At 38.2% G+C, this 27,205-nt stretch overlaps 2 protein-coding genes across 2 annotated transcripts in view; one reads left to right on the forward strand and one right to left on the reverse strand.

Moving 5' to 3' along the window:
• LOC141899118 (uncharacterized) overlaps positions 1–298 on the forward strand; it is a 31,536-nt gene extending 31,238 nt beyond the window's left edge. Inside the window, exon 17 of the mRNA XM_074785271.1 lies at positions 173–298. Within this exon, the coding sequence (XP_074641372.1) occupies positions 173–298 (126 nt within the window). The remainder of the gene's footprint in view (positions 1–172) is intronic.
• Positions 299–4,987: 4,689 nt separating this feature from the next.
• On the reverse strand, positions 4,988–8,980 carry LOC141900014 (threonylcarbamoyladenosine tRNA methylthiotransferase-like). Its single transcript, XM_074786706.1, has 13 exons — positions 8,875–8,980; positions 7,470–7,656; positions 7,289–7,390; positions 7,042–7,205; positions 6,780–6,967; positions 6,576–6,679; positions 6,315–6,481; positions 6,027–6,233; positions 5,812–5,931; positions 5,650–5,712; positions 5,482–5,565; positions 5,229–5,399; positions 4,988–5,141 (listed from the first exon to the last, which is right to left on the reverse strand). The coding sequence occupies exons 2-13, from the start codon at positions 7,654–7,656 to the stop codon at positions 5,001–5,003; spliced, it is 1,698 nt and encodes a 565-aa protein (XP_074642807.1). The 5' UTR covers positions 8,875–8,980; the 3' UTR covers positions 4,988–5,000.
• Between the last annotated feature and the right edge of the window lie 18,225 nt (positions 8,981–27,205).

Consider the following 27,205-nt stretch of genomic DNA (forward strand, 5'->3'; position numbering starts at 1 on the left):
TCTGATTGGCTAATAATGACATCATCTAAGCTGCGCACTCGGTCTAGTGTGGCAGGGTTTCGTACCGTGGCAATCTCGATGCCATCAGGTTCAAATCCCTGCTGGGGGAGGATGAGTAAATGTATTCGCAATGAAAAGACAATTGATATGATACATATTATACTATTTTCAGGGTCAGGATACAGCGTATACTCTAGAACGAAATGTTACAGATGCTATAAACTCGTCCATGAATATCACAAACCTTAACGATGCAAGGCACTATGCCATACAGAAATGTAATACGACAAAGACATAGCAGCAGGCTTGCTAGGGGGCTGTGATAGGCATGTACATGACACGAGCCAAGTCATATTCACTGTGATACTGGATATATAGATTCTTGTGTACTAGACTTCGGGGTCTGATTTTCTCAGCCGGTTGTTCGGATATTTGTTGACAGCAGTCGGATCTCCGAGATTGGGTTGTGAGCGGATTTATCATTGCGTAATATATTTAAGAAAAAAAACAGTGATCAAAACTAAAACGTGATGTTTTAAACTGAAAATGATCATCTATAAAACGTCACTTTATTTACTAATACTATTTATTACTCCTACTGTACTTATAACTACTACTTCTACAACTACTACTAGAGCTGGTGAAAACTGGTGACGCGTCATTTTTTCTGACTTAAAAGAAGAGTTTTCTAAACGTTCTATATTGTCTTAGAATTGCACGATGGAATTTCACTTTATCGCTGTTTCTTTCTGGTGCACAATGACAATGATGTGTGATGTTTTAGTCTTCATATTTGTATCTCTGCGGTGAACTCTTCACCTCGAACTGGTAGAAAAAACGACGGATATATTCGTTCACTATATGTACACGCAACAGACGGTGAAGTTTTAACTTATTACGCTGCAATTAACTAGAGTAACCAACGTAGAAACATGCGAGCACCATGGCCGAGATTATTGCTGGAGTACATAAGATCAAGTATTTGTACAAAGTTAACATTTCATTTATTCATCGAAATCATCTACATTCTACATCCAAATGAGTGCTTTTCTTTTGGGCAATGCAAATTATGTAAATAGGCTGTTTTTTACGGGATTCTTTCAAATATTTTTCATATGCATGTAAGTACACACACTTCATTCAAGCATTCCGTGTAAATATTCATTTGAAATGAATACAGTCTCAACATATTTATCTAATTACTTTAAGATGATATGCGCTTCGTTTTTCCAAAAACAATACCATTTTGTGATTTTTCTTGACAATTGAACGTTCCTTAGTTTGAAATATCAAAATCACGCTTAGACCAATTTTATCTTTACAACAGTTATGTCCCTAAAATGTTCCACATTTTAAGAAATACCAACTTATTTCCAATGCTGTCATTACCATTTAAATGTTATTCCTGAAAAACTGATATATTCTGAGGGTTATCCACGCTGCATCACTCCATGCACTGCCATAGATAGTTACTTATTCAATCGAAACCAATTGTAATTTTTTTGTAGTTAATTTACAGGGTACACTACCATCTTTCTGTACTTTCCATGATTCTGAAAACAACGTTGAATTTTCGCCGCTGATTATATTTATTTTATTCCTGAATTTTGTTGAAAGGTAACCAACGATTAGAGAGATATACTGCATAATATATATAAGTCTCTTACACTCATTTCATTTTCTGAATACTCGTTCTTATATATATGAAAAAAGTATCGTCACTATTTATACATGTGTATATGAATACTTCTTTTACTGTTCTAGACTATAAAAGAAAAGAACGGAGTAAAAGGGAAAGTAATTGGTTTGGTTTATGCATACGTTTGCGTAAAAACCTGGTCTTGTATTGATGATAGATGACGATAAAGCTAAACTGTGATTTTGCTATTTTGCATAATGTCATGATAAAAATGTTTACTGTTGAAACTAATTGTAATTACATACAAATGTAGATGCTGCCTAAACATTAACTGTGAACCTGGTTTTATTGATTAGGACTGTTTTTATTCAAAAATGCCATTTGTTGTACGGTTTTCATTGCTGAAGAATTTCAGTTGTAAATATGTTTGGGAAATTTTCATATTTACTAAAGATAAAAAAAATTTCTGGATGTTTAAAACCTTATGTTAAACATATGAATAAGAACAGTTTTTGTTCCTGATATTGATATTTGCAGATGTTAGATGAATATGGTAGTATCAACATTCCATTTGTATTGAGCAGTCATCTTTTCAAGTTTCGACTGCTGGCAACTATATGCCAATGTTATCTCTAAATTTGGCCTAAACCTACATCTAGTGACAAAGCTCGGAACTCCTATGAAGTATTTTACTGATTCTTGTAGCCTTCAAATGCGACTAGTGCTGGAAAAAGTGTAATGCAAAATAGAAAAGTATTGTTATTTACTGGTAGATATTGAGGTTAAATTGTTTCACAGTTCTTTTGCATCATTTTAAAGTTATTTGAAACATGGTTTACAATAATTTGCCTAACTGTTCCATTACTTTTTACAATCCATCCAACATTTCTTCATCATATGTAATAATAACCTTCTAAGAAACACTTGATAATTATTGTTAGTGCATTATATTCTCCATATTACATAGTCTTTGATAAATCAATGTATTAAAAGTTTTGAATTGTTGTTCATTGGTAATCCTAACGCTATTTGCAGCACAATGCTCAAATTATTTATTTTCTTGGTGCTACATGGCGTTCGGACTTCCAACTCATTTTAGTTTTTGTCAGATATCTGTTTGTTGTCTAGATGGTTGAAACGTACTTGCCATTTTACCAGATTCTTCCGCGTTCATCATTTATCTATATCATACGACATGCTGTAATATGCATATGCTTATTGTGAACGGCTTATTTGAAATTATACTAATTTTCAATATAAATTTGAAAGGCATAAGATATGAATGCAGTTTGCAGCAGTGTATCTGGCATTTCTGTAGATCATCTAAGGAAATTCAAAAGAAGTTATCCGGACAACTTAATAGAAACTAAATGTTTGTCACACATTTTGAACCTGTCATTATTTTTTTCTGTTTTATACCCAACTTGGTATATAGTTTGTTTCTTTCAGACAAACATTAACAGGAATACTTATAGAACTTTGAGCACGTCTTCCTGTTGTCAGACACTTGCCACTTCAGTTTTTCCAGACTTATGAATTAGAGTATAGAAGTCACATATCAAATGTATTTTTGTTATTATGCGTTTGTTATCAACCTTCTCATTATGGCTATTGTTAGATAGTTAGATAGTTTCAGTTAACTAAACCTTTCTTTGAAATTCAATAGATATTTTTATTGCAAGTCTCTAGTCCCCTAAAATCGAGTTTATATCATATGGGTTTCCTGAAATATTGGGACCAGATTGGTTGTGACCGGAATTGAGTATTGGCTGTATATTTATGCAATCTAGTGAATATGTGAGACTACATGTAGTGTGAATTAAGTGATCAGAAGCCACAGCAATTCTTTGTCACTGAACTCTAGCTACCAATCATACCACCACATTCTTTATTAACCTAGCACTTGATGTTCCATGTTGGATCACAAAATTCCATTAACCTCATGTTTTATATAGAGATAGATACAACTACATAGTGTAAGAACGTTGTTGTTCTGGCTGTAATTCTGTATTATAAAGCTGCATGATGGAATACCAGTAGTTTTCTTGGTGTGATGATCTATTTGGCTGTGGTTCAGTAAATAAGTTACCGTACTAATCCTATGGAAATTTACTTCTTTTATCTTAAGATTGCTTTATTTGGAATATCGAAGAGGCAGGTACAGGGTATTTATTTATGGACCAATGTATTGTGGCTAAGGTTGAAAATAGATGAGGGGCAGTTAATTGTTGTTGGTTCAGGAACTGCTGTTGAGATTAACGGTTTTCATTTGTACTCTTTCTGCTCTTATTACTCTATACAAATAATAAAATGAAATTGTCATAGAATGTACAAATTTTAATGACTAAGAAAAAAGCTAGTCCCTTCAGTAAAGGTTTCATCTTTTAATCTCGTTGATTTTATGTAAATTGTACAGTATTGCATTAAAATCTTCTCTCACGTTTTTCTACATTTTTACCATTACTTATCTATTCTGTATGTATAAATTCAATAAGTGTTAACAGCGCAGAAAGTTTTATAAATGTAACAGGAGTTCTTTTACGTAAGATGTCCGAGAGGCGGTTCACTTTGCAGTTATACAGGCGTTACACTGGTATTTTTCGAAGATAACTTTGCAAGTGGTTCCTATTTGAAACCTCTCTTTGTTCATAAAACATTTGAAGGGCGATAATGACGATTTATCTTTCATTTATATATTTAAAGGTTTTTATTTTTATTCTGTTATGTTACAGCTCTTGTTTATTCAATAAAATTTAAATGAAGTCAGAACTTGCATTTCCTCTGGTCACTTGCAATTCATCTGTTTCAATAGGAAGGAAGTATGGATGTTTTACTTCCCTGCGTGGATAATGTAGGGATCATCTATCCATGGCCGTCTAGATTCTGTATGGTCGGATGCCGAATTGATAGATGGATGCGCCTTTGGACGGTGCAAACCCTCCAACAATGATTTCTATGGACAGGTGACTGTTGAATGCTCATATTTTCTTTATATTGTGGGTTTTTCCTTTGAATCACCCTCCAGCAGCTCGTATCAATGAGTTTAACACGCAAGCCTAATGCCAAGTTTGAACCCTTAGCTGTTGACACTATATTGTTGGTTTAGTTCATGGGAGATTTGAAAAAAAAAACAGCATAAGGCCCCTCGGGGACTACAGTGCTGCCACCAAGTCTAGCTTGCACTTTTTGTAGGATGGATGGGCGATCGCAGTGTAAATGGGAGTGTCCATATAATCGACACAAAATACATCATCTGGGAATAGAGATCAGATGTTGAATTACATTATCTATACTTCGAAACCTTTACTCATTAAAGCAGCTAGAGAAAATCATTCTGATACATATTAAAGTAATAGCTTTATTATGTTTGATTCCATGAAAAAATAGACGTATAATTTTTTCCAGTCATTAAGCATGTTAGTCGATATAATAAAGCTATAAGCAGCATAAATACAGATATTCTCAACCATGTAGATGGTGGCTTTTCAATTTTAACTTCTTCCTATAAAATATACCAAAAAAAAAATCATGAACTGCAATTAATAGAAATTCATATTCTACAAAGTGAATCAGTCATTCTGATGATTACCGTAATATACATTCCCGAAACTTCGCCTTTCTTCAGTGGAGGAGGTATATTCAAAGGTCTCTGGACATCTGTTTTTGTGATTAGTTGCCCCTTTAAGTAATGTTTGCCAGTTTCAATGACAACTATGTCCATCATCTTACCCATGAGATTTTCATCTTTTGGGACCAACACCTGGGAGAAAATCAAATATGGTACATGACTATGACAGTAACATTAGACTCATTACAGCAAATGGAATCTACTGGTATGTTACCTGGTCATAGTATTTATTGTGTCCCACATAATACTGACCATCATGAGATACTTCTGTTACTAGAACTCTTTGTTTTTCACCTAACTGTAATGAACAATCAGTCATTTACAAATACAACATTAAGAACTGAAATAATGGATTTCAATTTTGTGCCTTTTTAAAATTTACCTTGTGTTCGTAAGGTTTATATGATTGAAATAATTCAGAAACTGCCTTCGTTCGCTGTTTTACCTTTTTAAGAATTACAATATAAAGATCATATATACTCATGAATTTGAGGAAAATCAAACACCCATAAAGCACCCATATCATCTCAAATAACTAACTCACTTCTGGAGGAGGAACTCGTGGCATTTTAGCTGCTGGAGTTCCAGGACGTGGGAAGAACTGGTTGATAAAAAGACTGGGAAACTTATATTCATCAACAAGTTGCAAAGTTTCTTGGAAATCCTGCAATAGAAATAGTGTTTATGAAAATAACTTATAACCTATTGAATATGATAATCATAATTTAATCAATCACCAATCTAATGTGTTTTTAATACCTCTGCAGTTTCAGTAGGGAAACCACATATCACATCAGTTGCTATAGTTATACCAGGTACACGCTCTTTGAGGAAATCCACTACATGTTTGAAATCAGCTAAACAGTATTCCCTTTTCATATCCATTAACACGCTATCAGATGCCGCTTGTACAGGGACATGTAGAAATGAATATACCCTCGAATGGTTCAATATCTTAGCCATTTCCTGAAAAGGGGCATATCATTCTATAATCAGAAAGCTTAACAACAGACAGTCACATCTGCTTATTGACATTCATTTTTGTACCTCCAAATGTTCCAATATGTATGGCGGATTAGTCATTCCTAGTCGTAACATTGCTCCCTCAGGTATGGCTTCTACAAGTTTCCACAGTAACTGCGGTAACGTGACACCAATATCTCTTCCATAAGCACCAGTGTCTTCAGAGGTCAACCATATTTCTACAACACCCTCTGTGAGAAAAATTGACTAGTTGATTCCAGACTGAAGAAACGAATCTATCAAAAATCGCTAAGAACAAATACTGCTACTGTAGTTTTTTTTTACCTTCAAATGACTGCTTTGCTCTAGCCACTATTTCATCAGGCGGGTAGCTCCCCAGTTCACCACGAGCATGTTTGGTTTTACAGTATGTACACTGATTTAAACAACTAAAATTCATATATTGTGTACAGTTAGAATGATTAGAATCTCACATTCACAGGATATTGAATTGCATTTAAGTCTAGGAAATGACATTTTCTTTCTTACCCTGTATTTATAGCTATGATTTCAATTAATGGATTTTTACGTATTTTGGGGAGCATAAGAGAAGCTCCACCAGCTTTTTTGCCATCTTGTTTTTTCAGCCCAAGCAAACGTACAGTATGGCCTTTTACCGTCTCTTCAACAACCTCTAATACTCTGTCTATTTGTTGAACTCCAATCATACTAACTCCCTGTGAGTAAGAATAAAATTCATCAGAGACTTGGATATTTCGCACCAAGTTATACAGTCTACCTTGCAACTTACCTGTAAATAATCAGATTTAGGTTGACCCTGAGGTACACAGCCAGAAACGATTAAATGTTTACCCGTTTCTTTAGCTTTCATTATTTCATTCCGGAAATGATCTTCGGCTGGACTTTTAACCGTACAACTATTCAATATCCACAAGTCAGCTGTATCTTTTTCATCTTAAATACAAAATTAAATATCACAGATAGTTTTCACTCCTTAAACCTATTTTCCGAAATGTACTTCAGACATCGAGTTTAACCTGTGATTTTATAGCCATATGAAGCAAGCTGTCCAGCCATGTACTCTCCATCTGAACTGTTGTGAGCGCAGCCCCATGTTTTCACGTAAATCGATTGACATCCTGAAAAAAACAGAAGCAAACCGATGAGATATTCAAACCGAGGAAAGATCTTCACATTCACAATCATGTAGAAACGTACCAGGAATTATGCTTTCAGCTTCAGGTTTCACTGCCGGAGATTTTGGTCTGTTCTTTTTAATCCTAGGTCGAGGGACTATTTTAGATTTAGCGGCTATCCTTTCATCCAGAGTTACATTGTTTGACTTGTTGACAATATCTTCAATGTCATCGATGAAGTTTTCCGATTCACAAATAACTGATGGCATCTTCAGCAACAGAAAATAGTTTAAAATATCAGTGTTAACGAGTCCTTATAAATTAGTTAGTTGAAATCATTATCATTACTATTAAGGTGTGGCTACTTGTACGGATTACTCTGGAGGCTATTCGTACGGAACTAGGATCTGTACGCTAATAACTGTCGCTGATTGGCTGATTAACACAGTGCATGCGTACAGAGGTGCGCGACTTAGAAAATTCAAGGAAAGTGTGGAGAATAGAGTTAGAGAAAAATAGAGTGGATCAAGCGAGACTCGAACCCGGGCCAGTAAATTACTAGCGCAGCATCATACCAGTAGACCACCGAGCTCGACGACAGTCGGCCAAATGTTTTAACTACATATAGCCTCACCTTACCCTAACCCTATCCCTTCCCATAGGAACATTCCAGAGTAATCCGTACGAATAGCCCACGGAATTATTCGTACGGGTCCGTACGAGTAGCCACTTCGTTACTATTAACCGTTTACTATCATTTGGCCTACTCTTCTCTAGCCTAATTTATATTATTGGAAGTGGATATTTTGCCAATGCGGCATTATTTTAGTAAATGCTATTTTGCCAATGGCTATATATAATAAGATATAGTAATAAAATATAACAATAACATCATTATATTGGGTGTAGGGTTAGGGTTTCGATAGGGTAAGGGTCTAGAGGGTTAGGTTTAGGGTTAGGGTCCGTTTTTACCCCTAGGGATAGGGTTAGGGTAAGGTGTAGTCAGTAACCTGTCTGTGGTTTAGTTTCACAATCGGATATTTTCACAAACCACATGGTATAAGCCCATCCGATTATAAAAAGCTTACCACCAACGATTAGGTAACTAACTAGGTAAGGTGAGGCTATATGTAATGAAAAATTACGGGTGGTTTTGAGTGAGCCGGGTGGTCTAGTGGGAATATGTTACGCTAGCAATCTGCTGGTCGGGTTCGAATCCCGCTCTGACTATGCTGCTATTTTCTCTAACTCTGTTCTCCACACTTTCCTTGAATTTTCTAAGTCGCGCACCTCTGTGTGCATGCATGGCGTCAATTAGTCAAAACGCACCATTGGCAAAATAGCATTAACAGGAAAATATCCACTGCCTATCTAATATTATTTATTTGAAAGCAAATTCGTTAATTCGACTTCGAGAAGCTTCTCCCTTGCGTTGTCAATAAAATACTACTCATCAAAACTACTGTACAAGCTACTGTGGTTTATACTTCTCTTGCCGTAGAATCTAAAACTCTCTTCTACTTCAGCTTCTGAAATGGATTGTATTTTTCTGTAGAATTTTCGGTATTTTCTTCGTTTCAAGAGAATCCACGAAACGGAAGTATGTATTATATTTGTTACATCGTATGCTAAATAATTTTGTTTTAGCGTTTTGCGCGACGACCTTCAGAATTTATCCTCTTTTTATCAAACGGGTGCTGCCTCACGTCATAATCATTTACGTAAATAATTGTTGAATTAAAATAATTGTAAATACTGTTTTTTCTCTATATACCATGGAAATGGTTGCATTGTAATAAACTGGCCGTAATAAAATATATTACGAATACGAATATTCGTATCAGTAAGTGCTGCCCCCTCTTGCGGTTAACGGTGAATATCTGAACTTACTCGCGTGCCGCAGTAGGAATATTGCGCAACTTTTTGAATTATTAGTTGTCGAATAAACACTATAATCCGTGTACACTGTCGATAAATGAAGAAATCCCACACATCGAATTTAAAATTATATGATGAAATTTATTCATTCGACTAGATGAAGGCTGTTAGTCAACAGCCGAAACGTTGTGGTTTCAAAATGATAAAGTTTATCGTATGATTTTAAATTCGAAGTGTGGGATTTCTTCATTTATCTTTTTGAATTACCCTCAGCACCCTTTAGAATAAGGCTCTCCAGAAAACCGCTAGGGCGATATATTGTGTTCGCATTTTGTGGATTGCCAACAAAAAAGATGGGATACCACTCAGACAGCCGAAACGTTGCGGTTTCGTTTTAATAAAGTATTTCATATAAAATTCGAATTGTGAGACTTCTTCGATTAATGACGTAGTTACGATAAATGTGGATAGATGGCGACTGCAGAATGTTGAAAGCTTGTTTTGGTCGATTTTGACAGATCCAAAATGCCGGCTTTTTGAATCGTAGTTAGGCCTGCTGTACTCCTGGCTGGTCATACAAATTAGCGTCAACAACTATCAACGGGCCCAGTTTAACGTGCAGTGTCGTATTGTTTCGCCGCTGATATAATCGCATAAATAAAAGCTTGTCGGCAGACCAGTTGGTGGGATTATTTTTTTTTGGGTTGAAAAAAAAGAAGTAGATTGCAAGAATAAAACGCAGGAGTTTCAAAAAAAGGTTTAACTCTTAAATCGATTTAATTTCTTCATTAATTCAGTTTATCTTAAAACGTTTTAGACCTCAATCCAGGATTTGCTATACGTGTATTAAACTTAACTAAACAAATGACAAATTTTAGAATCAATCATATTCATTCTCATACAACAATTATACAAAATGCCAGGAGTGCTCGAGGAATTATAATGTAAGCTCCTCAAACACGTGGACTTTCAAAAACAACTAGTCCAACCACCAGGCGTATAAACTATAAACGAGAGTTTATACGGTTGTTCGGTGGTGTACCAGAACACCGTTTCAAGATGGCGGCTATGTAGAGGGCGCCATGGGACAATACAGTGAGAACAGGACCACCGCATACAACACGGGCCGAAAGCATCCGTAGCAACACTGGTATCAGTAGTATCATCGGTCTCTGAGAGGATCGGACAGTATCACTGGTAACAGTGGTATCGGGGTAGCAGTAGTATCACCGGTCTCCAGAAGGATCGGGCAGTATCACTGGTAACAGTGGTATCGGGGTAGCAGTAGTATCACCGGTCTCCAGAAGGATCGGGCAGTATCACTGGTATCAGTGGTATCGGGGTAGCAGTAGTATCACCGGTCTCCAGAAGGATCGGACAGTATCACTGGTAACGGTGGTATCGGGGTATCAGTAGTATCACCGGTCTTGGAGAGGATCGGGCAGTATCACTGGTAACAGTGGTATCGGGGTATCAGTAGTATCATCGGTCTCCAGAAGGATCGGACAATATCACTGGTAACAGTGGTATCGGGGTATCAGTAGTATCACCGGTCTTGGAGAGGATCGGGCAGTATCACTGGTAACAGTGGTATCGGGGTATCAGTTGTATCACCGGTCTCTGGAAGGATCGGGCAGTATCACTGGTAACAGTGGTATCGGGGTATCAGTAGTATCACCGGTCATGGAGAGGATCGGGCAGTATCACTGGTAACAGTGGTATCGGGGTATCAGTAGTATCACCGGTCTCCAGAAGGATCGGACAGTATCACTGGTAACAGTGGTATCGGGGTAGCAGTAGTATCACCGGTCTCCTGAAGGATCGGACAGTATCACTGGTAACAGTGGTATCGGGGTAGCAGTAGTATCACCGGTCTCGGAGAGGATCGGGCAGTATCACTGGTAACAGTGGTATCGGGGTAGCAGTAGTATCACCGGTCTCCTGAAGGATCGGACAGTATCACTGGTAACAGTGGTATCGGGGTAGCAGTAGTATCACCGGTCTCGGAGAGGATCGGGCAGTATCACTGGTAACAGTGGTATCGGGGTAGCAGTAGTATCACCGGTCTCCAGAAGGATCGGGCAGTATCACTGGTAACAGTGGTATCGGGGTAGCAGTAGTATCATCGGTCTCTGAGAGGATCGGACAGTATCACTGGTATCAGTGGTATCGGGGTAGCAGTAGTATCACCGGTCTCCTGAAGGATCGGGCAGTATCACTGGTATCAGTGGTATTGGGGTAGCAGTAGTATCACCGGTCTGGGAGAGGATCGGGCAGTATCACTGGTAACAGTGGTATCGGGGTAGCAGTAGACTTTTTTGCGCCGGACACGTTTGATTAAACCGATATTTCGTTATAAAAGATCTCGTTGTAGCGAGGTTTGACTAGTATTACAGTGGAATTTTTATCGGTGGTACATGTATTTATTTTCCAGAGTTGCAAAATTTGGTTTCATTTTTTGGTGCGCCGTATCCACTGCCTGGTAATACTCTCCGTACTAAGTTCTTTGACTTTGAATAGTACATAGCAGCTAAGGATCGGGGGCCAGTTGCACAGTTTGTGACTTAAGTCCAAAAGTGGTCTTAAATCTTAAGACTGGTCTCAAGTTGTTAGATTGGCTATAGAACTAAGTTGGTCTTAGACTGGTCTTAAGTCTAAGCCATAACTATGCAACTGGCCCCTGGAAGATTTGTTGAAGGCGTATCAAATTATCTAACTTTATCGGGTAATCTCAAACTCAAGCGGGTACAGATCAGTCGTCAGAAAAGATATTCAAAAAAATATTCAACGCAGGCTTAAACTGCAAATAACCCTCTTTAAACTCTGTAAAAATTGGAAATATAGCTTTAAGAGATACTTAGATATTTTGAAATTAATGAATGTTGAGATTTCTTTTACGCGCGGTTAAGATATGCGGTCCTTGGGGTCACATCGTCAGTGTTCTCAATTGTTGCGTTCAAAAATTCCAAGAAACGCCAGCAAATATCTGCATTTCGTTTCCTTAAAAATGGTGTATAAATTAATTTCGTCGAGCAAGGGACTGCAGAACTATATGATATTCAATCTAAACTTATGTTTTAAAAATGAGTGCAAATTATCGCAACAATAGGGACCTCGAGGGACCGCCACAAAATGGCGCCTAGAAACTGGAAACTTCTTTATTTAAAAAAAATTAGTTAAGTCACAAGTCACTCACTAATTAGTGTTTCTCAATTTTAAACAGCCTAATTAAGTATATTGTAAACAAACATATGCATCAATAAACCAATATCAAGATTGCAGATTAAGACTATGGAGAATAAATCATTGCTATTATGTACAATATATGATACAATAAAATGTAAAGTAAAATGTAAATGATACCTGAGAAATATAATCACCAATGAAGTCATACAACACAAAAATATCAAAAGCATACAACGCAGTAATGTATCAGATCATCACAGTTTTTATAACATTGAATGAACTACCATTGACCACAACTCAGCCTTAGTAGCATTGGTATTGAAAATATTTCACCAATTGACTATCGGCTGTGTAAATGAATCCGGGTCATAATACCTCCGCCCAAAATACCTCCACCCAAATATCCCACACCCAGAATCCCTCCACCCAGAATACCCTCATATGTGTCCAAAATACCTCCAGGCCCTAGATCTAATGGGTTTATGCCTGAAGGACAAAAATTTGAACCTATTAGAAATATAATTTTTTAGAATGAATATTTTGTCCCCCCCCCCCAAGTTTTAATTTACAGGCAATACTCAAATAAACCAAAGTTCTATAGTTTAAAAGTAGTTAATTGAGCAAAACAAAGTATAATGTTAATTTCAGTGATCATAGTTGCACTTAAATGGAAATGAACTGAATTCAGTGTGTAAAGCGAAATGTAGTACATTGTTTTCTTAGATTATAGGACTAATTAATATTCTATAATCTAAATATTGAATAGTTTCCAGAGAAATCTAGCATAAGATTAAAGACATGAGATAAACTAATTAATATTCCCAGCCAAAACTAATTGCAAGTGAACATTGTCATTAATTGTTATTCAATTATTATTCAGTAGGTTTATATATACCGTAATACATTATATATGATAGTTGTATAATAGTCAATATTGGTGGTACTTTAAACATCTAAATAATATAATTATAGTATTTTTTTTAAATTCTGGGTGGAGGTATTTTGGACACATATGAGGGTATTCTGGGTGGAGGGATTCTGGGTGTGGGATTTTGGACGGAGGCATTTTGGGCGGAGGTATTATGGGCGTATCCCGTGTAAATAGAAGGTCCATCAAAATACCTATTTGTAAAATTCAACAACTTAAGTGTCATACTAAGTTGACCAGCACTGAGTAAGGCGGACGCAACTGTACACATATGGATGAAGAGTATAATTTGGTAACAGGTAAAAATCCCTCCTAGGTAAAAAAAAACCCAAAATCCCCCCAAATTTATTTCACAGCAAAAGTCAATGAAATACTGTAATATTCTTTAGTTGAAAAACGTTAATAGTTTTGCAAAAATTTCCAATTTTCCCTGGTGTTTTTCACAATCACCTCGGATAATCTGTGTCTTTTACCGTGCAGTAAAAATCCCCTTGGTAAAAATCCCCAATTCTTCAAAGTAGGTAAAAATCCCCCTCCTTCTGAATGTAGTTTAAGTAGATACAATCTTAAGGTCAATTAATTCATATTTACCGGTATTTCATATTTATGATACACATATCCTATTTATTATTGTGGAACATCATAAGGATATCATGAGTATACAAACTATTGCATATACTACTTGAATTCAAACATACTACAAATCAAAAATTCATTAATACTAAATTAGTACTCAAAAGTTATCACACAGCTTAATGAAAGGGTTCTTAGCACTTGTCAAATATATTACACTAGTTTGAAACTAAAATATCTAGAATTAAAAGTTCGTTATTGCTCAAAATTCATTGCATCGCGCAGCTCAAATATACCACAAGTTAACAAGATATTCCGGTTCGAATTTAAAGGTATTACAAATAAAAGTGTATTATTCTTATTAATTCTAACAATTTATTGAAATCTAAGAGTTTACTTAAGAATTTATCACAACGAAAGATTTCATTGCACAGTCCAAACATATTTCAGTCTCATCGCAAATTAATAAAATTGGAGTATCATTTTGCTTTGAAATGGTCTTGAAAATCACCAAGTGGGGATTTTTACCTACTGTGAATATTTGGGGATTTCTACCTAGAAGTTTTTTACCATAGTGTACACATGATTGTATGCTGTTCTACTGGACTTGGAGTACTCGCGGCTATACTTATTATTATTCCAAGACTGGACGCAAGTCGTGCTTTCGACGGGTCCATACCTATGTTCCTCGGGTCCTATGTTCCCCCAAGGGAGATTAAACATAAAAGGGGTTCTATATTCCCCGGATCCGATATTCCTGGAAGATTATGGAAAATGTATAAAAAGGTCCTTTGTTCCCATGGCCACATACACTCAATTTCGGCGCCGGGAATTCAGAGCATGATAACGCGTCAGGCTGCCAATTAGTTGATGTTGAAAATCGGCACTACATGTATCTTTATCTTTATCTTTATTCTATTAAATGAAAATTAACGACATGAATCACAATTAAAAATCTCCCGGGCAAGTTTCAAAGCCTTTTTACAGTGTGACGTAACTACTGAATAAATTACCTGATCGATCGATTAATTGTCATCTCGAATTTCTCTCGTTAAGTTCTGGCGTTTGCAAAAAATAAAAGCACCTTGTCTGTATCAAATTTATAGTATCTAGCAAATACATGACATGATTGATGGACTATTATTAAAAAGCATAGGTATGGACACCGGTCAACGTTTTTATTATTTGGAGAATATATGGAACCCTCGTTGTATTATTTCCTTTGGGAGAATATAGAACCCGGGGAATATAGGACCCGGGGAACATGGAACCCGGGGAATATAGGGCCCGGGGAACATAGAACCTGGGGAATCTAGGGATGACCCCCCTTTCGACCGTATTCATTACTCATTACTTTTCAAATCATTACTGAAACGAAGAATATTTTAATTGATTTTTATTTCATATGGAAATATGCCGGTTACCTGAAACCGGAATTTTTCATTGGATTAAAACAAGGGCCGGGGCTTATTTCTTCTTTGTTTTTCACCGCTTGCATCGATAGCTTACATAGTTTTGGTAGTCACATAGCCAGATCTTGGAGCGTTAAAATATGCAGGTGGTTTAATTTTACTTGAGCCCATTACAGGATCGATAATTCAAATGTAGAACATTTGCGAACAATTTGCGGAAGCGTGTAATATTTCATTTTAAAGAAGTAAATCACATTTTGCATTTTCCTGGATACGTCCTCGTCAAGTTTTATTACTATTATATTTTCATCACTTGAATTAATTATTTTGTTTTGTAATACAGTCAACCCCCGATATACCATCCACATCGGTGAAGAAAATTTTGACGGTATAGAGAGTATGACGGTATATATCGTGGGTATTTTACTATGTATTTGTTAAGAGATGTACATTGCCCACAATTTAAATTTTTCATCAAATTTCGCAAATATCTGCTCAGGGTAAAGAAACGTTCTGTTAATTCTGCTGTTCGCGGTAATCTGGGACAGTTCCCTCTACTTATAATTTTCTTGCCACTTATGGTCAAATAGTGGCTGTGCATCTGTAAAATAGACAGTTCGACGATGGTATATAAAGCGGCTAGTGGTAAAAATCCTCAGGGTTAAATTCCCCTAAAATCCAAATTCCTCAAAGTAAGTAAAAATCGCCCTCCTTCTGAATGTAGTGTAAGTAGATACAATCTTAAGGTCAATTAATTCATATTTATGATACATATATCTAATTTATTATTGTGGAACATCTTAAGGATATCATGATCATACAAACTTTGAATTAAAACATTACTACAAATTAACACAGTTCATCGCACATTTCAAATATACTACACTAGCTTGAATCTTAAATATCTAGAATTAAAAGTTCACTATTGCTTATAACTTCATGGCATACTGCCCGATCCTCTCCCAGACCGGTGATCCTACTGCTACCCCAATACCACTGATACCAGTGATACTGTCCGATCCTTCAGGAGACCGGTGATACTACTGCTACCCCGATACCACTGTTACCAGTGATACTGTCCGATCCTTCAGGAGACCGGTGATACTACTGATACCCCGATACCACTGATACCAGTGATACTGCCCGATCCTTCTGGAGACCGGTGATACTACTGCTACCCCGATACCACTGTTACCAGTGATACTGCCCGATCCTTCTGGAGACCGGTGATACTACTGCTACCCCGATACCACTGTTACCAGTGATACTGTCCGATCCTCTCCGAGACCGGTGATACTACTGCTACCCCGATACCACTGATACCAGTGATACTGCCCGATCCTTCAGGAGACCGGTGATACTACTGCTACCCCGATACCACTGTTACCAGTGATACTGTCCGATCCTTCAGGAGACCGGTGATCCTACTGCTACCCCGATACCACTGATACCAGTGATACTGCCCGATCCTTCTGGAGACCGGTGATACTACTGCTACCCCAATACCACTGATACCAGTGATACTGCCCGATCCTTCAGGAGACCGGTGATACTACTGCTACCCCGATACCACTGTTACCAGTGATACTGTCCGATCCTTCTGGAGACCGGTGATACTACTGCTACCCCGATACCACTGTTACCAGTGATACTGTCCGATCCTCTCCGAGACCGGTGATACTACTGATACCCCGATACCACTGTTACCAGTGATACTGTCCGATCCTCTCGGAGACCGGTGATACTACTGCTACCCCGATACCACTGATACCAGTGATACTGCCCGATCCTTCTGGAGACTGGTGATACTACTGCTACCCCGATACCACTGTTACCAGTGATACTGCCCGATCCTCTCCGAGACCGGTGATACTACTGCTACCCCGATACCACTGTTACCAGTGATACTGCCCGATCCTTCTGGAGACCGGTGATACTACTGCTACCCCGATACCACTGTTACCAGTGATACTGTCCGATCCTTCAGGAGACCGGTGATACTACTGCTACCCCGATACCACTGACACCAGTGATACTGCCCGATCCTCTCCGAGACCGGTGATACTACTGCTACCCCGATACCACTGATACCAGTGATACTGCCCGATCCTTCAGGAGACCGGTGATACTACTGCTACCCCGATACCACTGTTACCAGTGATACTGCCCGATCCTCTCGGAGACCGGTGATACTACTGCTACCCCGATACCACTGTTACCAGTGATACTGTCCGATCCTCTCCGAGACCGGTGATACTACTGCTACCCCAATACCACTGATACCAGTGATACTGCCCGATCCTTCAGGAGACCGGTGATACTACTGCTACCCCGATACCACTGTTACCAGTGATACTGTCCGATCCTTCACGAGACCGGTGATACTACTGCTACCCCGATACCACTGACACCAGTGATACTGCCCAATCCTCTCCGAGACCGGTGATACTACTGCTACCCCGATACCACTGTTACCAGTGATACTGCCCGATCCTTCAGGAGACCGGTGATACTACTGCTACCCCGATACCACTGTTACCAGTGATACTGCCCGATCCTTCTGGAGACCGGTGATACTACTGCTACCCCAATACCACTGATACCAGTGATACTGCCCGATCCTTCAGGAGACCGGTGATACTACTGCTACCCCGATACCACTGTTACCAGTGATACTGTCCGATCCTTCTGGAGACCGGTGATACTACTGCTACCCCGATACCACTGATACCAGTGATACTGCCCGATCCTTTAGGAGACCGATGATACTACTGCTACCCCGATACCACTGTTACCAGTGATACTGTCCGATCCTCTCAGAGACCGATGATACTACTGCTACCCCGATACCACTGTTACCAGTGATACTGTCCGATCCTCTCCGAGACCGGTGATACTACTGCTACCCCGATACCACTGATACCAGTGATACTGTCCGATCCTTCTGGAGACCGGTGATATACTGCTACCCCGATAGCACTGATACCAGTGATACTGCCCGATCCTTCTGGAGACCGGTGATACTACTGCTACCCCGATACCACTGTTACCAGTGTTACTGCTCGATCCTTCTGGAGACCGGTGATACTACTGATACCCCGATACCACTGTTACCAGTGATACTGTCCGATCCTCTCGGAGACCGGTGATACTACTGCTACCCCGATACCACTGATACCAGTGATACTGTCCGATCCTTCAGGAGACCGGTGATACTACTGCTACCCCGATACCACTGTTACCAGTGATACTGCCCGATCCTCTCCGAGACCGGTGATACTACTGCTACCCCGATACCACTGATACCAGTGATACTGCCCGATCCTTCTGGAGACCGGTGATACTACTGCTACCCCGATACCACTGATACCAGTGATACTGCCCGATCCTTCTGGAGACCGGTGATACTACTGCTACCCCGATACCACTGTTACCAGTGATACTGCCCGATCCTTCTGGAGACCGGTGATACTACTGCTACCCCGATACCACTGTTACCAGTGATACTGTCCGATCCTCTCCGAGACCGGTGATACTACTGCTACCCCGATACCACTGATACCAGTGATACTGCCCGATCCTCTCGGAGACCAGTGATACTACTGCTACCCCGATACCACTGTTACCAGTGATACTGTCCGATCCTCTCCGAGACCGGTGATACTACTGCTACCCCGATACCACTGTTACCAGTGATACTGTCCGATCCTCTCCGAGACCGGTGATACTACTGCTACCCCGATACCACTGTTACCAGTGATACTGTCCGATCCTCTCCGAGACCGGTGATACTACTGCTACCCCGATACCACTGTTACCAGTGATACTGTCCGATCCTCTCCGAGACCGGTGATACTAGTGATTCCACGATACCACTGATACCAGCGATACTGTCCGATCCTCTCCGAGACCGGTGATACTACTGATACCCCGATACCACTGATACCAGTATTGCTACGGATGCTTTCGGCCGTGTTGTATGCGGTGGTAATGTCCTGTTCTCACTGTATTGTCCCATGGCGCCCTCTACATAGCCGCCATCTTGAAACGGTGTTCTGGTACACCACTGACTAACCGTTTATACGCCGATGGTCCAACCAGAGACTCGATAGTCCATGGCCCCCGCACTAAAACCAGAGATAAACCTGGCCAATTATACTCTGGAAAGCGTAGGATTAAGTAATCAATCTGATTTAGATTTTTATCTTCACATATCAAATTATTACCTCTTAGCTTATTTTCTCAAATTTAAATACCTGGTAGTAATTTTATTTCTATTACATGTACCCGGTACTATGTATGAAATTGTACTAACTTTTAAACCACAAAAGTTACATGTAAGGTATTTCGAAGTCTTTATCTACGATACATTTTCACTACAGCTGATTTATACACAAAGAATTATAAACTTTGATGCATAAAACACCGACAATTAAATCTGAAAGTCTAGGATCATGAATTTGACTATTCATGAGGTCAATATAACCGACACTTAGTTATATTTCATGAAATATGGATCTATCATGTCAACTTTTCAAATGACATCGAGATTGAGGATATCTCCTCAATTATCAAGAAAAAGCTCAACTTTATTCGATAGGACCTTAATAAATCAGTGTTTTACGAACAATTGACATGAACATGTCGTTTTATCCCACAACAACAATTATACCTAAATGACAGGTATTCATGTACTTGAGAGGAAGTGCCTCAGTCATTTACAAAAACATGACCTGTATTTTAAAAAAAGTCTCCAAAATAAAACAGAGATATGCAATCAACAAGATAAAATTGTTCACCTCTCAATTTGAATACAGCTAGCACAATCTACTAATTAACACTGTTTTTATATTCTCATTTATCAAGAGACTAGGTCAAGAGATATAAAATACATGCTTGCCCCAAAGTCAAGTGGCATCTATTCCTTAGATCAAACCCTGCAAACTATTACAAAGGTTTTTCTTCGTGACAATTCAAGATAAATCGAGTATCTTCAACAAATATGGTTTGACTGATAAGCTACTGTAACTTCTTAATTATATTATTCAACTTGATAGTAGATATAAATACAACTCTATATAAAGATCAGAAATTCTTCGAGTCCATATATTAAAGGCCCCACACAGACGTGGTTAAACCGATAATCAAAACGAAGCTAGGACAATTGACCTATTAGCACTGTATCTTCAAGTTATCAAGAAACTGCTGCTGTTTTCTACAGGCCTTTAATCTAATCAGTATTTTATGAACCACTGAAAAGCACCACAGTGGAATTGTTGCTATAAAACTTAACAACTGAAAGGTTTCAACACGAATTATGAAAGTACATCGTTTTATTCACACAACAATAATATCTTAATCGAGGAATCATCATGCAAGTTCCTAAACATGCAAACTGTGTTACAATAACAGTCTCAAACATACAAACATACAGGCATTAAAACTACAGATGAAACACACAGATTCACTCTGGAAATCTTAGTATCAATTAATCAGTCTTAATATTATTTTCATTAACATTACTTTCACTAGAAAACTACAATTTTACCAACTTTGCCCTGACTTCAAGATTTCCAAACACCTTGACATTACATACTAAGTATTCTGACGTTTTTTCTTCCAGCTTCGAAAAAGATCAACATAATTATACAATAAGTAACTAATCAATAACATAAATAACTTAAGTTTATAGCTGTTTAACCTTCTTTTAAAAAAGTAAAATGTATTTACCAAATTTTTAGACAGTAAATCTACCCCAGTATAACAATAAACAGTCACAGCAGTGATTGAGCGCGGCTAGTTCAAAGGATGGTCGATCTTTCATCACAGTTATTCAAAGCATTCTATCATATCAGTTATCTTTTTAAGTGTGTTCGATTTAGTTAAGGTTTATGGTTATTTGTTTTGTCCATTACATTAACTGTGTCCTATAGAATGCTTTGATTAACAACAGAAAAGATCTCAGGTTTTTGGCATACTTAAGGAAAGTTGTTCGATTAATGAAGAACCTTGTAAATAAATATTTGAAAAAATGCCTTTTCATGTAAATAGAGTATTAATTTGTTGTTTGTTTGTATTGTTGTTTATTATTTTCATCTAGTTTTTATATTATCTATTTATTTATGTGCTTTTATTTTGTATTATTTACTATTTATTATTTATTGTTTGTTTTATTTATTTAATTCTTTATTAATTTATGTACTTGTAGTTTGTATTATGTATTATTTATACTCCTCTATTTACAACTGCAGGCATTTTTTCACTGTAAAGTTCTTAAACCATTTTAAAAAAAGCACTACCGATTCACTGCCACTCCTTAATAATCATTATACACCCGATTTGAAGCTAAGTGATTATTCACGAGAGCCATCTCGTGATATGGTCACCCATTACAATAAAAGAAGTTCAAACAGCTATAAACAATGTTAAACGTTCAAAATAAGTCCTAGCTACAACTTTATGCCTCATTATTCCTAGCTTTACCTCTCAAATGTAAATAATGGTCTCCTTAGATGAAGCTTTTGTTTTCCAATACGTAGCTATGATCATCAAACAGATTGATGGAGGGTCAAAGTTAAAACTCGATGTGAAAATTGACATATACGATTCATTTGTCAAATTAGATACATCGGCCTTTGAGAAAATATCATAAAATGCCATCAAATTAATACATCTACAATTCCGCAAATACTTATTTGTACATATAAGTATGGCCTAATGTCGGCGTCGAGCGCCTAGCTTGAACTCGTAGGTCTGTTGAGTTAACTCCTAAACTGAAATAGTTTCAACATGATATTGTGAAACATATGTTATATGTTTCCTAACTATGTGATATCGAGGGCAAAGCCAGACAGGGGCATAGCCACTGTTGACTATGTTTAACTATGGTAAGCACGAAGATAAAACTCACAATATCATGTTGAAACTATTTCAGTTTAGGAGTTAACTCAACAGACCTACGAGTTCAAGCTAGGCGCTCGACGCCGACATTTACCCCTCGTCACTAACCTAACTTGACTTATCTATCAACCAAGGATCGAAGACCAATATCTTGAATTAATGGAGCTTAGCTTTTATTAGACTCTCACATTGCATAAAACATTATAAAATAGTTTTCTCGAAAAAACTATATTATCCATCAGACTGATTTAAAAAAGGGTGATAAGTAAAAAAATCAATACTTTACGACAGAAATCCGCTATTGTCTTTGCCGCTCCTGGATCTCAAGTGTTTATAAGATGCACTATTGTTTATGTTGCTCCTCAATTTATAAGATACACTATTGTCTTTGCTGCTTCTAAAACAGTGTTTACCCTGAATCAGTGTTGATAAAATAATCCATTAGCATTGCTGCGCGAATTAGTGTTTATAAGATACACTATTGTCTCTGCTGCTCCCGATAGAATATTTTATAGAAATCAACCACCGATTGTAGAAGAATCCATCGATGAGTGATTAATCCGTCGCTGGCTCCTCAACTTATGTCACCTGGGCTTCTGCAGTTTTCATCAGCAAATGGGTCAATCAGTAATCGTTGTCGGTGTCTTCTCGATGATGTTAGTTTGGCTGAAACAAAGTGAAGAAAGCAAAACATTTCAGTCAGATTTATCATACCGGTAATTTACATGTCATTTCAAATTACAGGCCACCGTGTTTTTCACAAAGTAAAATTCATTGACGTCAATTGCCGATTTAAACCCCAATTATTAATTGCAGTAGTAGGACTAGATCATCATTGTTTAAGACTAGTAAAGATAAAAGATCAGCCATGTGGACCGGTAAATAGAGTTTGATGATAGTCACTTATTAAATGATATTCATATGAGGCTTGAAATTTCTATATACCGGTAATTCCATGTACATGTATATCAACTTACCTTTAAACATTGCTGGGTTCAGTTCTGGCCTTTTCTGTGCACCGTTCCAGTTTGTAGATTTTGGACGAGTAGTTGATCTCAAGCTGGGCTTTTTCGTATAGTTGAAATTTAGCTGCAATGATCATAAGAAGATATCCTGTAATGACAAAAGATTTCATTCAGGATGAATCAAAATTTTTCCATGTACATCAAGTTACCTTTTATGATTGCTGGGTTCATTATCGACGGGGATCATCTAAGTTTGTTGGCTGATGAGTTGAATTCAAACTGGCCCGTTATGTGAGCTGTTCTCTCATCGGCAGATTTTAGATGAGTTGTTGATCTCAGGCTCTCGTTTGAAGTACAGATATAGTTGTGTGATCTGCGGTCAATCTAACATAATTTTTTTTTCAAAATCGAAGTAGTACGAAAGTTTACAAGGTAGAATTTTGTCTAAGTTTTACATATTTTTACAGTTTTTTTTTTAAAATCGAAGTGCAGATATAGCTGTCAATCTTACATATTTTTTTTTTCAAAATCGAAGTAGTCCGAAAGTTTACAAGGTAGAATTTTGTCTAAGTTTTACATATTTTTACAGTTTTTTTTTAAACGAAGTAAAGATATAGTTGTGTGATTGGTGTTCAATCTTACATAATTTTTTTTCGAAATCGAAATAGTCTGAAAGCTTACAAGGTAGAAGATAACTTTGTCGAATTTTTACATTTGTTGGTTGTTTTTTCCGGGTATATGTTGATAACTTCATCCTCCAAGTTGCTTGTCCCGCGTGTTGACTAGGGAATGATGTTGTTGGAACATCCAAGGGTGCCATCGGACTCAGTCCCGGAGTCGGATTATGGATGTTGGTATCACCAGACTTCCCACCATCGGAGTTTGACTTCTGGCTAGCGAAATGACAAGATGAAGAGAGCATATTATATATTAGGTCAAAATGTTTGTCAGACAGAGCCTGACCACTGTGGTTTGAGAAAGCTTTAATTATCTCATAACCATCCCTATCCCTATGCCTAGTATTAACTATTATTGTGCCACAGATTTATGCCAGCTCCATTCGTGTCTGGGTACATATACAGCCAAACCATGTACCTCTTCCCCACACGATAAGCCAGGTTTTTTGAGAACGGAATGTCTGAGTTTTTTGCCTTTGAGCTAGTAAGAAATTAACACCAAAGTACCACTAGCCCCTCCTAATGCCAGGCTTTTTTTTCTGAGAATCAAACACCTGCATTTTTGAATTAGTAAAAATCAACCCCTGATATACCACTAAGCTGAGCTAAGTAATAAGCTGAAATTAAATAGTACATAATCATTGATTAACAAGACGAAATTTGCGACTATATCTAACTTTGATAGTGGATGACGAAAATGATGAAAGGCCAGGATGAGGGGTCTGAATCAGAAATCGAAGCTACACAGTTTACGATGTATTTGAAGTACATTAAAGATGTTCGAGATTACAGAGTTTACGAATACATTATAGACGTTTATCATCTGCTGCGACAAGAATAACCAGGAAAGATTTTGAATAATGATGGAAGGGGAAAAAACCTTGGATGAAATATTAAATTTCCAGAGTTTCACGGCTTAAATTGAAGTACAACCATATAGACGCTGGTAATACATAGTTTTAACGGCTTTACATCATATTTGATCGAACCTGAGAAAGCGAAAGAAGTCAGCACAGAACTTCTGGCTGATAACAGCAAAGTCAGAGTTCTCGGGGTTTCAACTGGCAGTGGCAGAGTCGGAGTTCTCTAACATGGCCTCATCCTAGCTAGTGGCGGGGTGCTGATGACACGGGTGTTACTACGGAGGACCCGCAATCAGAGTAAGATGGTAAGCGACAAACATCTTCGGCTTCTTCAAGCATCAACACCAAAAGACAACCGGCACCCAGATGAGAGAGAAAAACTGGGTGAACGGGGAACCCAATCGGCAAGATGCCAATGGGTAGCCTTAGGCGAAGAAACCAGCCGATTCAGACTAGAATGGACCAAACCAATTGAGCACACCACCTAAGACAACCGACACTCAGATGGCAGAAGCCAACTGGGTGAACGGGGAACCCAATGGGTAGCCTTACGCAATGAACCAGCAGATTCAGACTAGAAAGGACCAAACTGGGGACCTAAAGATCCAACAGCCCCCTCAGTCGAAGATTGCTACCACCCCCATCTTATTCTGATCGCAGGTCCCCCGTAGTAACATCCGATGATGGTAATAAATGTTAGAAAGAATTAGGTTATCCTCTCAGGGCCTGTTAATTGTACGTCACCGGTAATGGAAAAAGTAAGGCAAGCAGGAAAGGTAGGCCTACCTTAGTCAGTAACCTGACTGTGGTTTAGTTTCACGATCGGGTATTTTCACAAACCACATAAGCCCATATGACTATAAAAAAGCTTACCACCAACGATTAGGTCACTAACTAGGCCTACCCACATTATCCAACTAGCCTTGACGAGAAAAGAAGAATTAGCAACATAAACAAAATCGAAAAGGAAAATATCGAAAGTTCAGGATATCAAATTAACTTAATTATGGCTGCCCAAATTCAACAACCACTAAAACCGATGCCTGAAAGAGGCTTGAAGCTCACACCACCAGGACAGATCTAGGCAAATACATCCGAATTTCAATTGCTAGACTTTAGGGTACAGGTCGAATGATCGAGAGTAATCTCAGGGAAACATCTCAAATGACACTGCGCGTAGATTGTTCACGTCAGGAGTCATCAAACTCAAACAGCCCATTAAAAATGAGCACCTGAGGTCTACATCAAGGACAGGGTGGCCATTTTATCAGTCTAGGGAAGATTTCCGTCGAGGAAGCGATGGATAAAGGCAAATACATCTGATTAAAAAAACATGTTTTGAACATTAGTTTCCATAATATTGAAAGTATGCCTAGTTACAATATTTCTCATTAATAAACCAAAACCGATATATTCGTTCTGCAAGGAGGTTGGTTTGCAATTTAGGTGGTAAACTATTGGAGACTTGGCTGTGGAAGGTATGAATCACATTATGTTTCATCAGTAGCCGTATATCGTAATACATTGACGCGATTTGTGTCATTTCACATGGTCACAGTCGAATAATCGTGGGTGTGGGTATTATCTCAGGGTCACGTACGGTCAGCCCTATGTTTATGGGCCCTGGTTGTTAATTATTAAGAAGATTTTTGATGACTGCAGTCTTTCGTCTTAGACTGTTGTTTGGTCATTGTTCGGAAGGTTGAGCAAATTTCATCTGGGTTTCGAATTTGTCTACCCAGGCTTTCTTGGCGTTTTGAATGCTTAATTGGTGGTTTCCTCAGCAGACTTTAAGGCAAGGAGATTGTCGATGAAGTTTCTTTGTATTTGTATATATCTCTCGCTGCAAAAGTAAAGACTCTCTTGTATCCTGGTTAGCCCAGCATGGACTAGTCTGGGTTATTTTTATACATAGTAGGCCTACCTGGGGTCAAAAACATTTTGTGTCAGGCCCCTGTGGCCGGCCGTTTCGTATTCCAATTTTGATTTGGCGTGCGAATGATATCAGCAACTCTGAAAAACCGCTATTGTTGAATGGATTTAAGAGTTTATCATGGACATTAGAGTCTGATACCTGTCCTTGTTACCGGTCCTACAACCGTTTTTTGTTTGTGGAACGACGCTAGGTACTATGTAGACTATCATCATGATGGACGTAAACTAGTTTATACGTCCATGAGTTTATCAAATGTTCCACTGCCGGGTTGAATACGCGCCTGTATCCAGCTGAACGATATCGAATCCCAGAGTCCCACGTCTTTGCGGTCCCAGATCCGACGCGAGTGGATTGAGTGCATGATTGAAGAATAAAACCCCGTCAATAGACAGATATTTTAATTCATAAAAATTCGTATTCAATTGAGTGGAGACATACAAGGCTTTTTAGATTACTTGCAGCATGGATCCTCTGGAAATTCTGCCAACAACTTCATTGCG

The sequence above is a fragment of the Tubulanus polymorphus genome, chromosome 2, assembly GCF_964204645.1.
Source record: "Tubulanus polymorphus chromosome 2, tnTubPoly1.2, whole genome shotgun sequence".
NCBI classification, from domain to species: Eukaryota; Metazoa; Nemertea; class Palaeonemertea; order Tubulaniformes; family Tubulanidae; genus Tubulanus; species Tubulanus polymorphus.